The sequence below is a fragment of the Culex quinquefasciatus genome, chromosome 1 (assembly GCF_015732765.1).
Source record: "Culex quinquefasciatus strain JHB chromosome 1, VPISU_Cqui_1.0_pri_paternal, whole genome shotgun sequence".
Lineage (NCBI taxonomy): Eukaryota > Metazoa > Arthropoda > Insecta > Diptera > Culicidae > Culex > Culex quinquefasciatus.
The window spans coordinates 107848570-107863252 of record NC_051861.1 but is presented as its reverse complement, the minus strand read 5'-3'; the positions used below and the strand labels follow the sequence as shown (position 1 = coordinate 107863252).

The 14683-nt window shown below is 36.3% G+C and overlaps 1 protein-coding gene across 5 annotated transcripts in view; it reads right to left on the bottom strand.

Moving 5' to 3' along the window:
* The window catches only part of LOC6036989, a 201934-nt gene that overhangs the window by 95460 nt on the left and 91791 nt on the right, over nt 1-14683 (bottom strand). For all 5 annotated transcript variants that reach the window (XM_038255340.1, XM_038255345.1, XM_038255347.1 and 2 more), the window contains 2 exons: nt 7515-7684; nt 7157-7453 (listed from right to left, as the gene is read on the bottom strand). In XM_038255340.1, the coding sequence (XP_038111268.1) occupies nt 7157-7453; nt 7515-7684 (467 nt within the window). The remainder of the gene's footprint in view (nt 1-7156; nt 7454-7514; nt 7685-14683) is intronic.

Genomic DNA, 14683 nt, shown 5'->3' with positions numbered 1-14683 from the left:
TGATTTACCCCCTAAGGGACTTTGCTAAAATAGGCTAGAACTATGGGATAATTTTGACCAATTTCGTCGGGGTCATTATTTTGGCCATGAAATGGGGTCCTTAAGCTAAAATTATTCTGAAAAGTTGAAATTTTGAAAGTTGATTTTTTTAAAATTATTTGATATACCCCCTAAGGGACTTTGCTAAAATAGGCTAGAACTATGGGATAATTTTGACCAATTTCGTCGGGGTCATTATTTTGGCCATGAAATGGGGTCCTTAAGCTAAAATTATTCTGAAAAGTTGAAATTTTGAAAGTTGATTTTTTTTAAATTATTTGATATACCCCCTAAGGGACTTTGCTAAAATAGGCTAGAACTATGAGATAATTTTGACCAATTTCGTCGGAGTCATTATTTTAGCCATGAAATGGGGTCCTTAAGCTAAAATTATTCTGAAAAGTTGAAATTTTTGAAGTTGATTTTTTTTAAATTATTTGATATACCCCCTAAGGGACTTTGCTAAAATAGGCTAGAACTATGAGATAATTTTGACCAATTTCGTCGGAGTCATTATTTTAGCCATGAAATGGGGTCCTTAAGCTAAAATTATTCTGAAAAGTTGAAATTTTTGAAGTTGATTTATTTAATTATTTGATTTACCCCCTAAGGGACTTTGCTAAAATAGGCTAGAACTATGGGATAATTTTGACCAATTTCGTCGGGGTCATTATTTTAGCCATGAAATGGGGTCCTTAAGCTAAAATTAATCCGATAAAATTAATTTTTGAGAGTTCATTTTTTTTTAATTTTGTTATATTCCCTTACGGAATTGATTTATTTATTGAGAATTTTTGTAGTGTGAATAACAAAAACTGTTATTATTTTCACAGAGCCAGGAAGTCGGAGCTGACGTTGAAGTTCGAGCTGGAGTGATACCTCGGAGACGGCATCGGATTCAGCTAATTTTCAGCAACTTTCACTTGGAGTCGGAATCTGTGAAGTCGGGTATTTTTGGAGAGCAGAAGTCGGCGTTGACGTCCTGCATCCAGAGTCGGAGTTGTCTTCAAAGTATGGATTCAAAGTCGCTTGAAGGAACCCGACTCTGCAGCCCTGACTAGTACAGAGGAGTTATGGCAACTGCAGGTTTATTTGCAAATTACAAATAAACCAAAACAATAACTTTTTTTTATTATGGAGACATACCAGTTCAATAACATTTTTTGTTATTATGCTGCTCCACCTCTCCGCACAAAATAACAAATCTTGTTATTCCTTCATGATTCCTTCTGTGTTATTGGTTTGTTATTGCAATAACAACATAATTACAGTTTAAGTTATTCTTCGAACAAATCTTTGTTATTGATTTTTGTGATTTTAACAACTAATCCGATCATCCCAATAACATATTTCGATCTTCTCACAATATCAAAAACTGACCTTCCCATGTTATTTCCGTCTGCTCGGGTATTCAAACTCACATTGGCCCATTTACATTGTTATGGTTGAAATCTTGAGCTTTTAAACCAATATGTGATCGTCACGAAAAAAATATTTTAATGAGTGTTTAAGAATTGTAACTATTGAAAGCTTGATAACAATTTTAATTTTATCTTAAAGTGACTTAAAGTTGAAAACGGTGCACTTTTTTTAATTTTTGTTTGGCGCTTTTCGATTGCAAATTAGATTTACAGAGATTTTTTATTCCAAAAAAAAACCAGGGGACGAAAAAGACTTGAAATTTAAGGAAGAAAATATTTTCAAAGATCAAGATCATTGATATTTTGAAAATTAGGCCCAAGATATGTTTTACTCTCTTTTCCGTCCATGGTGGTAGTTGAGGGATACAAATTTTAAATGAATTCTTTTCCAGCCTGAAGACTTTGTAAAATTCACAAAGGCAAAAAAATCAAGATTTGCATCTTTAGGCAATTTGATCTTTATGTTAGGCCATTTCAAATATGTTCAAGCTTATGTCACCAAGTGGCCACCGGTAACCGGTTCCGGAGGGATCAGGTTGGGTCAGGAACAGCGGTATGGTCTCTGATGGTCAAAACTTGCAATTTCATGAAGTTTGATATGCAACATGATGGGATTCTAGCGTGACAATGACTTGAACCGTTTTGGCGGTACACTGGAACCGGTTCCGGATTGGCCAGAACCGATACCACAAAGTCAAGGGGTAGTATGTAGTGTCCTTCTGCAATGATTTGCAAAATAATCCGTCTCAAAAGACTGATCCGTGTGACGGTTTTATGTCAAAAATTGCAAAAATCAAGTTTGCCGGAAGTTCCATGTTACCGGAACTGGTGGCCACCATGGACCAATTATTTTTTCTGGAGCTTAAATTTCAGGTTATTACTAGGGCTAGTGATTTTTCACGGCAAAAAAAATCGAAATTACGCGGCATGCCAATTACAAAACATTGAAATTTCACGGCAATTTCACGGTACTCCAAGAACTGCTCAAAATAAACGTAAAAATGTATTCTTTTAGCATAATTATAAACAGAAAAGTGTCTTAAAAGTTAGCAGTATTCTAGATACAAAATAAAATCCCCTGACACAAATTATTCAATTGAAAAAAGGAGTTTTTGATTATTCTTACGAAATTTTGAAGAATTACCGTCAGTTGAATTTCCGATTTTTCATTAAATCTTGCAAACAAATGTAAACATTAAGTGTATCCCGCTTACTCCAATAAACATTGGCATAAGATGTGAAAGGGATACACTCATCGTTAACATTTGTTTAGAGAACCTAATAAAAAAGTCAAAAATTAATGATTCAGCTGTTTTATTTTTATTGAGAATTTATAAAATCAATTGGCTTAAATACCCCCAAAACGAAGCATATCCTGAACCTCTAATTCAAGAAAGGGTTTATTTGCTATCTTTAATTTCAACAATAGAAAAAATTCAGCATTTCAATGAAATTCAAGTAAAACCTCATTGAAAGCTGTTTTTACATGCAAGAATAAATTTAACACATTGCCAAATGGTTTACAAATATATGTATTACAAGTCTTACCCGACAAACTTCGTCTTGTCCTTTTTGTTTGTTGACGTATAGCTTGTTTGCTTATTCAGCCTCCTGTGATCAAAATTTGATTTTACGCAACATTTCCCACACAATCTGCAGATGTTCCGTGTTGAATTGATTCGCGTTCGAACAAAACCGTTGAAATTTTTTATATATATAGATTTTAGCAATCAATTTGATTAAAACACATAGTTTATATTCAAAATATTTAAATGTAATTTGCAATGCATTTTTTTTATTTGTAAACTGCATTAAAATGCTTGTTAGAAAACTTGTAAAATGCTTTAATTTAAAAAAATAAAACTTAAGGGTGCACAGCAATGAAGGAAGTTGTTGTCTTCTTATTCCAAAATTGTCAAACTGACAGACCCAATCCTGCAATAACGGGATTATAAAATTAATCAAACTTTGTTGGAAGTTACTTTGTGAACAGTACTTTAGAGGATGAATAAAAAAGTTTTTCGGAAGTACCCGTAATTTTGAAGATACTAAAATGTCTGTAGCAAAAATCTGGGTGCAAAAGCTCTAGTTGATGTGCACCGTTAAATGCACTGAGAAGCAATTTATCAATTGAATATATGAAATTTCGCGGCATTTCACGGTATTTCCCAATTTTCACGGCCAGGGTCGAATATCACGGATTACACGGCTACCGTGAAATCGCGAAAAATCACTGGCCTAGTTATTACCTGTCAAATGAGACCAGAAGCGACCTGCTAGGTGCAACCGTTTCGGAGATAAAGGTACTCAAAATAGGGGCCTCAAAAAGGACTTTCTTCGGTTGTAGCAGGTTATTTTATTTTGGTGTTCCTGAATATTTAACAATCTACAACCCAACGAGGCTCTACCGAGTAGAATAAATTCGACAAATGCTGAAAAAAAAATCGAGTTTTGCAGTTTTTTTTTGCAATTTTGAACAAAAACATTTTTGAATAAAATTATAGGTGAAGTTTGACATTCGTTTGTTTGGTCAAGTCATATCACCTAAACAGTGTCGAAAATTTTACTTTTGGAACCAGCGCTAAATAGTAAAAATTTTCAATGCTCAATATGCCATACAAAATCAAATTTTTGGAGTATTTGTATATTACGTATACTCTGCAATATGCCCTTAATAAAAATATAAATGTTAAATTTCTTAAAGCAAATAAAAAATTGCATAACTTTTGGAAACAAAAAAAAGAGTTTGATAACTCGAAGCACATTTTATAAAATGGGGTTTTCAACCCTGTTTACCCTTTTACCATCACCTAATCACATTGCAAATCGCAAAAGATCACCAACGATGTGCAGCGCATCCAGAGAGTAACAAAAACGAGAAGGTTGCGAATCTTTTGCTGTCGGAGACTGCGATGATCTGCAATCTCCCCCCGCGCATGACCGAATTAAAAACAAACTTAATCCACCTATGTGGTTGGAGCCTTCCTCACAAGAATGGCTGTAAACAAGTTTTATCTATTTTTTAGATCCGGCTTCCAAAAAGTACATCGATATCACTTAAGTGGCCATATCTCGAGACAGCGTTGCCAGATCTTCAATGTTTTGGACTCGTTGGAAAGGTCTTTTGATAACCTAACCAACAATAGGTCGGATGGTGGATCCGGACATAGTTTACATACATTTAAGTGAGATCCGGCTTCAAAAAAGTACATTAATATCACTTAAGAGGCCATATCTCGAGACTGGGTTGCCAGATCTTCAATGTTTTGGACTCGTTGGAAAGGTTTTTTGATAACCTAACCAACAATAGGTTGGATGGTGGATCCGGACATAGTTTACATACATTTAAGTGAGATCCGGCTTCAAAAAAGCACATCAATATCACTTAAGTGGCCATATCTCGAGACAGGGTAGCCAGATCTTCAATGTTTTGGACTCGTTGGAAAGGTCTTTTGATAACCTAACCAACAATAGGTCGGATGGTGGATCCGGACATAGTTTACATACATTTAAGTGAGATCCGGCTTCAAAAAAGTACATTAATATCACTTAAGAGGCCATATCTCGAGACTGGGTTGCCAGATCTTCAATGTTTTGGACTCGTTGGAAAGGTTTTTTGATAACCTAACCAACAATAGGTTGGATGATGGATCCGGACATAGTTTACATACATTTAAGTGAGATCCGGCTTCAAAAAAGTACATTAATATCACTTAAGAGGCCATATCTCGAGACAGGGTTGCCAGATCTTCAATGTTTTGGACTCGTTGGAAAGGTCTTTTGATAACCTAACCAACAACAGGTCGGATGGTGGATCCGGACATAGTTTACATACATTTAAGTGAGATCCAGCTTCAAAAAAGTACATTAATATCACTTAAGAGGCCATATCTCGAGACTGGGTTGCCAGATCTTCAATGTTTTGGACTCGTTGGAAAGGTTTTTTGATAACCTAACCAACAATAGGTTGGATGATGGATCCGGACATAGTTTACATACATTTAAGTGAGATCCGGCTTCAAAAAAGCACATCAATATCACTTAAGTGGCCATATCTCGAGACAGGGTAGCCAGATCTTCAATGTTTTGGACTCGTTGGAAAGGTCTTTTGATAACCTAACCAACAATAGGTCGGATGGTGGATCCGGACATAGTTTACATACATTTAAGTGAGATCCGGCTTCAAAAAAGTACATTAATATCACTTAAGAGGCCATATCTCGAGACTGGGTTGCCAGATCTTCAATGTTTTGGACTCGTTGGAAAGGTTTTTTGATAACCTAACCAACAATAGGTTGGATGGTGGATCCGGACATAGTTTACATACATTTAAGTGAGATCCGGCTTCAAAAAAGTACATTAATATCACTTAAGAGGCCATATCTCGAGACTGGGTTGCCAGATCTTCAATGTTTTGGACTCGTTGGAAAGGTTTTTTGATAACCTAACCAACAATAGGTCGGATGGTGGATCCGGACATAGTTTACATACATTTAAGTGAGATCCGGCTTCAAAAAAGTACATTAATATCACTTAAGAGGCCATATCTCGAGACAGGGTTGCCAGATCTTCAATGTTTTGGACTCGTTGGAAAGGTCTTTTGATAACCTAACCAACAACAGGTCGGATGGTGGATCCGAACATAGTTTACATACATTTAAGTGAGATCCGACTTCAAAAAAGTACATTAATATCACTTAAGAGGCCATATCTCGAGACTGGGTTGCCAGATCTTCAATGTTTTGGACTCGTTGGAAAGTTTTTTTGATAACCTAACCAACAATAGGTTGGATGATGGATCCGGACATAGTTTACATACATTTAAGTGAGATCCGGCTTCAAAAAAGCACATCAATATCACTTAAGTGGCCATATCTCGAGACAGGGTAGCCAGATCTTCAATGTTTTGGACTCGTTGGAAAGGTCTTTTGATAACCTAACCAACAATAGGTCGGATAGTGGATCCGGACATAGTTTACATACATTTAAGTGAGATCCGGCTTCAAAAAAGCACATCAATATCACTTAAGTGGCCATATCTCGAGACAGGGTTGCCAGATCTTCAATGTTTTGGACTCGTTGGAAAGGTCTTTTGATAACCTAACCAACGATGGGTCGGATGATGGACCCGGACATAGTTTACATACATTTAAGTGAGATCCGGATATATGTGAAAACACATTTTTATACATAACTTTTGAACTACTTATCGAAACTTCAATCTGTATAAAACTCGATCTATGGGACTCTAAACCAAGTCGAATGCAACAAGTTCGGGTCAAATCGGTTCAGCCAGTGCCGAGAAACATGAGCTAGTTTGTTGGTCACATACATACATACACACACACATACACACACACATACACACAGACATTTGTTCAGTTTTCGATTCTGAGTCGATATGTATACATGAAGGTGGGTCTACGACGTTTTTATACGAAGTTCATTTTTAGAGCAGGATTATAGCCTTACCTCAGTGAGGAAGGCAAAACAGAAAATCATCCGCGGCATCGAGTCACACGTACTTCATGTACGTTGATTAAATGTCAAGCTCTTTTCTGCCCGACACGACGATTAGCGGCCCGTCACGATCGACTTTCATCTTCAATTTGAACCATTTTACAGAATGACAACTCAATTTTAAAGGGCAATATTGTTCTAAATTTGATACAAAAATAAGCAGTTTCGTCACTTACATCGTCGGTGAAGTCTCCGTAGTGTTTCCGCTCGGCCATCACGGTGCACTCCTTGGTTTCCTCCCGGGACACTTCGACCTCCTCCTTGGTGTTTCTCAGCAGTCCATCGGGCCGGGCCACGATGGCGCTGATCGTCTTTGGTTTTCCGCTACCTTCCGCAACTGCTCCTCCCCCTCCTCCACCACCATCACTGACTAGTTTCTGTGTGCCACCGTCCTCGAGGGCTACCGGATTGCCAGCAGCATCGAGCGCACTTTTGGTAACTTCCTCCTCCGTTGGGTCTCCGAGGGTTCGGTGCTGAAACGGACACATCAATCAGTAAACATAACCTCAAATTCAAACTAACTTTGGAACGCACCTCGGTTTGCACCGTCTCCTGGCGGTCCGTGTCCTCCGTCGTGTTGGTGGACACGATCGGGCCCGAGTCCTCGATGACCTTGCCATCCTCGAGCAGGAGCTGGCGCTTGATGCGCGTTTCGATCTGGCGCGTGGTCGTCAGCTCGGTTTTGCGCTTTTTGATGATTTCCTCTGGAGGGAGTTGGGAATAAAGAAAGAAAAATATTAGTATTTTCAAGAAATTTTTGTTTAGAAAAGCGATTTGTTTATTTCTTCGTAGAAAATTTAAGTGAAGCGAAAATGCAATAAATAGGTGCTATACGCACAACGGTGGCTTGACGTTTGTATGGAAAAGAAAAAATAATCAAAAAAATAATAATTCAATCAGTGTAACTATGTTCTGATTGATTTTGTAATAAATTTGTAATAATTTTTCTGCCAATAAAAAAAACTAATAAAATATTGAACGGTATTGAGAAAATTTGTTATAACTTGCTCGAACAAAATATGATAATATCTTACCTCTGGTAAAAGATATAGTTTTTTTTAAACTGGTCTAAAACGTGATTTAGACCAGTTTTAGCATCCTGTATCTTTTGCCAGGAGCAAGATTTATTTCTATTTTGTCTATGAAATAAAGGTACTTTCATCAGCGGTGACATTGGGTTTGGTGGTGAGATTCGGTTATACAAAATTTGGCATTTTTTTATGACCTAATCTCACCCCAGACCCAATGCACAGTGGTCCAGATCGCAAAATTAAGTGGAAAATGGATTTTCCGAAAAATGGTGACGTTTTGGAGCTTTGGTGTCTTCAGAAGAGTTGTTGCAAATGGAAAGGGGCAACTTTTGGTTTGGTTCAAAATTAGGGTGGTTCACGATTAGGGTGATTTTGAAAATCTAACTTTTCAGGAATATTTTTGGGAATTTTTGTCTTCTAGAAAGTTGATGGGCTTGCCAATCAAGCAACTTTGTCGAAGACACCAAATTTTATCTCGTAATCTACGCCTTCTATGACCAAATTTATAAAAGCATCTGAGCAAACCTTCAAAATCAGTTTTTGAACGTGGCAATTCAGGGTTAACTTTTAGAGAAAAGTGATATTCGGAGCACTTTTATAGCTCTACAAAACAAACATTTTCATTTTTTGACATGTCAATTTGGACTTAAGGGTCAAAAGTTACAGCCATTTTAAGGTAAAAAAGATGCAAATTTAAAACTTAAATATCTCAAAATGGCGCAAGCCAAATTTTGAGCACTAGGTTGCATTTGAAAGAAGAGATCTAGCACTACAAACGCTGAAAAATCTCAGGGTGTTTTTCTTTAAACTTGAGATATCTTCATTTGAAAAAGTCTAATTTTCAAGGAAACCCATATGGGACCACCTAACGAAATTCGAAAATTGTCCAAATATATGTTTTCCATGTAATTTTGCCCGCTAAATCTGAATCTGCCCTCAGAATTGAGCCAAAATGTCAACAAATCGATTTTGGTCATATTTTGGGTTTAAATGATAATTTTACATGGAAACCCAAAATATGACCAAAATCGATTTTGGCTCAATTCTGAGGGCAGATTCAGATTCAGCGGGCAAAATTACATGGAAAAACATATATTTGGACAATTTTCGAATTTCGTTGGTGGTCCCATATGGTTTTCCCTTGAAAATTAGACTTTTCAAATGAAGATATCTCAAGTTTAAAGAAAAACACCCTGAGATTTTTTCAGCGTTTGTAGTGCTAGATCTCTTCTTTCAAATGCAACCTAGTGCTTAAAATTTGGCTTGCGTCATTTTGAGATATTTAAGTTTTAAATTTGCATCTTTTTTACCTTAAAATGGCTGTAACTTTTGACCCTTAAGTCCAAATTGACATGTCAAAAATGAAAATGTTTGTTTTGTAGAGCTATAAAAGTGCTCCGAATATCACTCTAAAAGTTAACCCTGCCACGTTCAAAAACTGATTTTTGAAGGTTTGCTCAGATGCTTTTATAAATTTGGTCATAGAAGGCGTAGATTACGAGATAAAATTTTGGTGTCTTCGACAAAGTTGCTTGGATTGGCAAGCCCATCAACTTTTAGAAGACAAAAAAAAAATATTCCTGAAAAGTTAGATTTTCAAAATCACCCTAATCGTGAACCACCCTAATTTTGAACCAAACCAAAAGTTGCCCCTTTCCATTTGCAACAACTCTTCTGAAGACACCAAAGCTCCAAAACGTCACCATTTTTCGGAAAATCCATTTTCCACTTAATTTTGCGATCTGGACCACTGTGCAATGTCATCTTTAATGACGGTAGTAAAATATATTTTGAACAAAAAATAATTGCGACACGTAATTTCTTTTTTTTTAATATAGTAAATTGTCACAATTATCAAATATATTTTTAAAGTTGATTGCACTCTGCAATGCTCTCAACAAAGAACAATTTTTTTTGATATTTTAATTTGGATAAAATTTACACAAGTACACGTTTTTATGACCAAAAGAGTAATTTGGCATCATTGATTCGTCCATACAATTTTAACAAACTTCCATGCAGAAAGACTATTCAAATATTTAAAAATCAAAAAATAAAATTTTCTGATCAACAAACGGCAAAGTTGTAGGTATTTTTATGATTTTTGGAAAATAAAAAACCACACTCTGAATACCTGATTTTAAATGGGATTTTTTACAACAAAAAATGATTTGCGCAAAATTGCATTTTTGACCAACAAAAAATTCCATTTTATAAATTGATTAATCGCAATATAAAATAAATAAAATTGAATTCAAAAGTTTTAACTCAATTTCAGTCTATCTAAGTTGAATCAAATTTTCATTGTTTTTCAGTAAAAGTATTAAAAGAACGTGCAGGTAAACTATTGAAGCATTTTTAAATTTGATAGTTCGTAAAATGATCAAGAACCGATAAAAAACAGCTGATAATCGAATCTGATAAAAAAATGTAAAGAAGAGAAAAGGATTAAATTGAAAAATAATTCACACACATTTTGAAACTATTACATCTTTATTGACTAAAAAAGTCAAAGAATCTTATTCATTATACTATGAAAAAAAAATTATCTTATAAATGATTTTGCTTTTTTTGTGACAACAAAGAATCAGAAAATTTATTCAAAAAGCTAATCGAACTGAATGTCAACTCTTTGAAAAACATATTTCAACAAATATTGATTAATTGGAAATGCTAAATGAAATAAAAATTGAACTAAGAAAAATAATAAGGCCGATGCAAAAATAATAAGGCCGGGGCAAAAAAATAAAAAAATATAAAAATTAAATAACAAGCCATAGTCTTCACATTTAAATGAAAAAAGAGTTTTAAAATGCATTTTTCACTAGCTCAGTTGTTTTGCAATCATTAGTTTTCAAAAAATCTAAGATCTGACAAAAACAAAAATTGTATCGAAAAAAAAGATTTTGCATCGAAAATTTTCAAAAAATCTTAAGATTTTTTAATAAACCCAAACATGCTAAAAATGATTTAAAACGCAGAAGAATGTATTTTAATTTGATTTCAGCTTGTTGCACTTGAATTTTCATTGAAATTTTGAAGTTTATTGAAAAAATATTTTTTTTGTCCCCTGATTTTTCGGGCCAATTTTGAAGGGGGGAAGGGGGGGGGGGTGACAAAAACTTTTAAAAATATTTGTACCAGCCTAAAATGTTTCGGCGATGAGAAACATAAGGAATAAAAAAATTTCTTGACTATTTTTCAGAGGTGAACAACGTTGTTTTTGAGCAATAATGCAAAAAATAAAATAAGCAAATTTTTCATGACGGGCCAGTCATTGAACAATTCCCAAAAAGGATCGCGGGTCGGATAAAATGGCTTCACGGGCCGTAGTTTGGGCAGGCCTGGTCTTAATTCATCTTTCAGCGTAATAATTTTTAAAAAAATATGACTTTTGAAATACGTAAAAAAAGTTTTTTAAGTAGTGTTGCTTATATTATGAGTTTACGGAAATTTTTACTATGGACATTTGTTTTAAACTTAGAAAAATATTTAAAGCTGTTTAAAAAAAATTAATGAAAAATTAATGAATAATCTGGTGAACGATTTATTCAATAAACATTTTCTATGAAATAAATAAATAAAAAGGTTCTCTCTTTGTTTTTAACAAATTTTAAAATAGTCTTGCATTTTTTATTTGTATTTCTGGAAAACCAAAAACATTTGAAAAAGGCACACAAGCATTTTTGGAACTTTTTCTCAAATTCCCAGACAACTAGTATATTGGTTTGTGTTTGATGGTTGCTAAGAAAGCCGGCAATTGTTCGAGATTTCTCGGAATTTGCAAAATAACTCCAGAAGTCAAAATGCTTATCCACCCTTTTCACGTATTGGTTCAATTTTTGACCTTTCAAAAACATTAAATATTTAGCAATTTTTCAATTTTCAAAATATTTATTATTATTATCAGCGATGGCACTATCATCATCAAAAGAAAATCTCTGGGCGTGGGAGCATGGCTCTCCTCTCTCGCGCACGAAAGATCGGTAAAAAGAATCGAAAAATAACATCGAAAAATTACCTGTCACATTTTGTATTTAGATGGGAAATGTGTGTAAACAAATTGAAATAAATATTATAACGTTGTGTTGACAAGGAAATTCACAAAAAAATCATCAGCAGATTGATTTTTTTGGAGAATTTCGGGAGCGGATGAAGAAACTTCGCAAGCGACATTGATTTTTTTTTGCAATTTTTCCATCCCTGATTCTTATATCTTTTTTGATCTTTATTATTTCTTTAATTTTTTTGGATACCTTAATTGAATTTCAATAGAAAAGTATTTTTTCAGATTTTTTAAATTTTTTCGCCCTTGAATGTTACAAATCCTTTAAAATATCTCCTGGAAAGGTCACAAAATTTCCTAAAAGTTAAGTTTTAAATAAATTTGCAATAGAAAGATTGATCACTTGAATAAATTAACAGACAACGAAAATTGAAAAAAAAACTTGCCAATTTGTTTTTTTTACATTTAGAAAAAGTACTCAGAATTCATGATAATAGTATTATTGCTAATTTGTTGTCTTTTTACAGCCAGTGGTTAAAATTTCAATAAATTTATAAGTAAAAATAAAAAAAAATCCTGTTGTCAAAATTTTGAAAGCATGTGTGTGTGTGTGTGCAACCAACCAAACGGGACCACGCGGTCGCTTCTTACAAATTGAGTTGTTTCCATGTATTTTTAGATCTACATTCTATACATGCAAATAACTCGCATAGGCATTTGGAAGGTGAAAAAAAAAATTTGAAAGCATGCTAGAAATGACTAACACTTGATTATCAAAGTATTTTTTTAATAAAATAGGCAAGTTTGGTGAAAATTAACTCTTTTGCACTTTTATTTTTGTAATAAAATTGTAAGCCTTATACCCCGTTCGCACGGGCGAGTTATAGCCGGTTATAAGACCAAAAGTGGTTATAACTCTTAAAACCGGCTATAACTCTGGTTTTGCCCATACAACGAGCTGTCAGATTAAAACTGGTTTTAAGAGTTATAACCAAGTTAAAACTGCTCGAAAAGCGAACTCGACTACTTGAAAACTCATAGTAGCCTTTGGAAAAATTTGCAAACGTCCGACATTGACAGAAACAAATAACATTTTTTGCGACGACTGTTTCAGTTTTTTTTGCTGAAAGCGTTCAATGAACTGGCCAAATCCACGGAACGGACGGATCACCGCGGGAAACAAAACAAAAGAGCCCCCGAAAGCATATTTGTGATGGCGAAACTACTCTGACTGCAGATTCCCTCAACGGAAGATTGGCTCGAACGCTGGAGCATTGGTTTATGCGAGCATTTTCCGTTGAACCTGGCGATTCCGGAGTTAATTGCGATTTGAAGTCTTGTTAGAACTTCCCATTCGCCCTTTTGTCTTTCAGATCAATTTGACGCGCGAAAAGATCCCCTTCCATCCAAACCCGGATGCTAATCAACGTGATGGGGATCACCGAATCGAAGGCACCTTCCTGAGAACCTGCAAAAGCGGCATGCACATCCTCCATCGCAACAAGCAAATATGGCTGTCCTGGAAGCTTACGTGTACGATATCGCGTTCTTGGAACAATGGCTACATGCGTCTAGTCTCCGGGACTCGGTCGGCCGGGGCGGGACACTTCTCTCGATCCGCGACCACGGGTTGCTCTTCTCTCGACCTGCTGCTCTTGTACTCTACCCTCTTCTGGACCACCTACCTCAACACTGTGGGGTGGGGGAGATCATGCGTGTTTGGCTATTTGACCCTAATTTCTGCTCGGTGAATGTCAGTCGTCCTTCCGCAGGCTGGAACAGATGATCTCGGTGCCAGCAGTCTGGGCGCCGCTGGTGAGCAACTTGAACACCGCCCTTCAGGCTATCCTTGGGTGTGCTGCTGAAGGTTTGTGGCAAGAGGACGACGTTTTCAGCCGGCTCGATGGCCGCCGATACATGATTTTTCCCATGTGTGCAACTCCTTGGTTTTGCGGCAAATCGACTCGACTTTCTCAGGGTTACCCCCACGGTTAGTGTGCCGCTACGGTAGCGTCAAAAGACACGGAGACTTTTGGCTTGTCGTCTCCTACGGACTGATCCATGTGTACAGTGCGGTGCGTTCAGTGCGTGTACGTAGTGCCATCACGTGTGGTGGTTCAGGTCGTACTTAACCCTCTAACGCCCATGGTTACTCCAGAGCACCACTAATTTTTGTCTTCAAAACTAAATTTCTCTGCAACCAACCAATTTTTCTACCTGGTTCAACCTACATTAGTTTATATAGAATGTTAACTTATAATAATTAAAATTTCATCCAATTCGGTCGATCCAGTTACGAGTAATGGAGAAAAACGTAAAAAATCTAGATTTCGCTCTGGGCGGGAAGGGGTTAAGAGGCACGAGGAGAGGTGAGAGGTTCCTTACTAGGTGGTACCGTGCCGTGTGCCAACAGCTTTTTTTGGCAATCCTTCTGCGCTGGCTCGACGAGCGCGATGCGTTCTATCCCGGTTTTGAATAGGCGGCACCGATCGAGGATTGGTGTGGTGTGCGGAGTCGCCGTCGCTGGGCATGATACACAGGTGGTCGCGTGCGCTGGTGGTCCCCAGTCAGTAGATGGATCGCTTTTCGCTCTACAGCGGTCGGTAGGCGTGCAACTCGGCTGGCAGTGCACAGGTGTAGCGTACGATTCGCTATTCCACACGCGA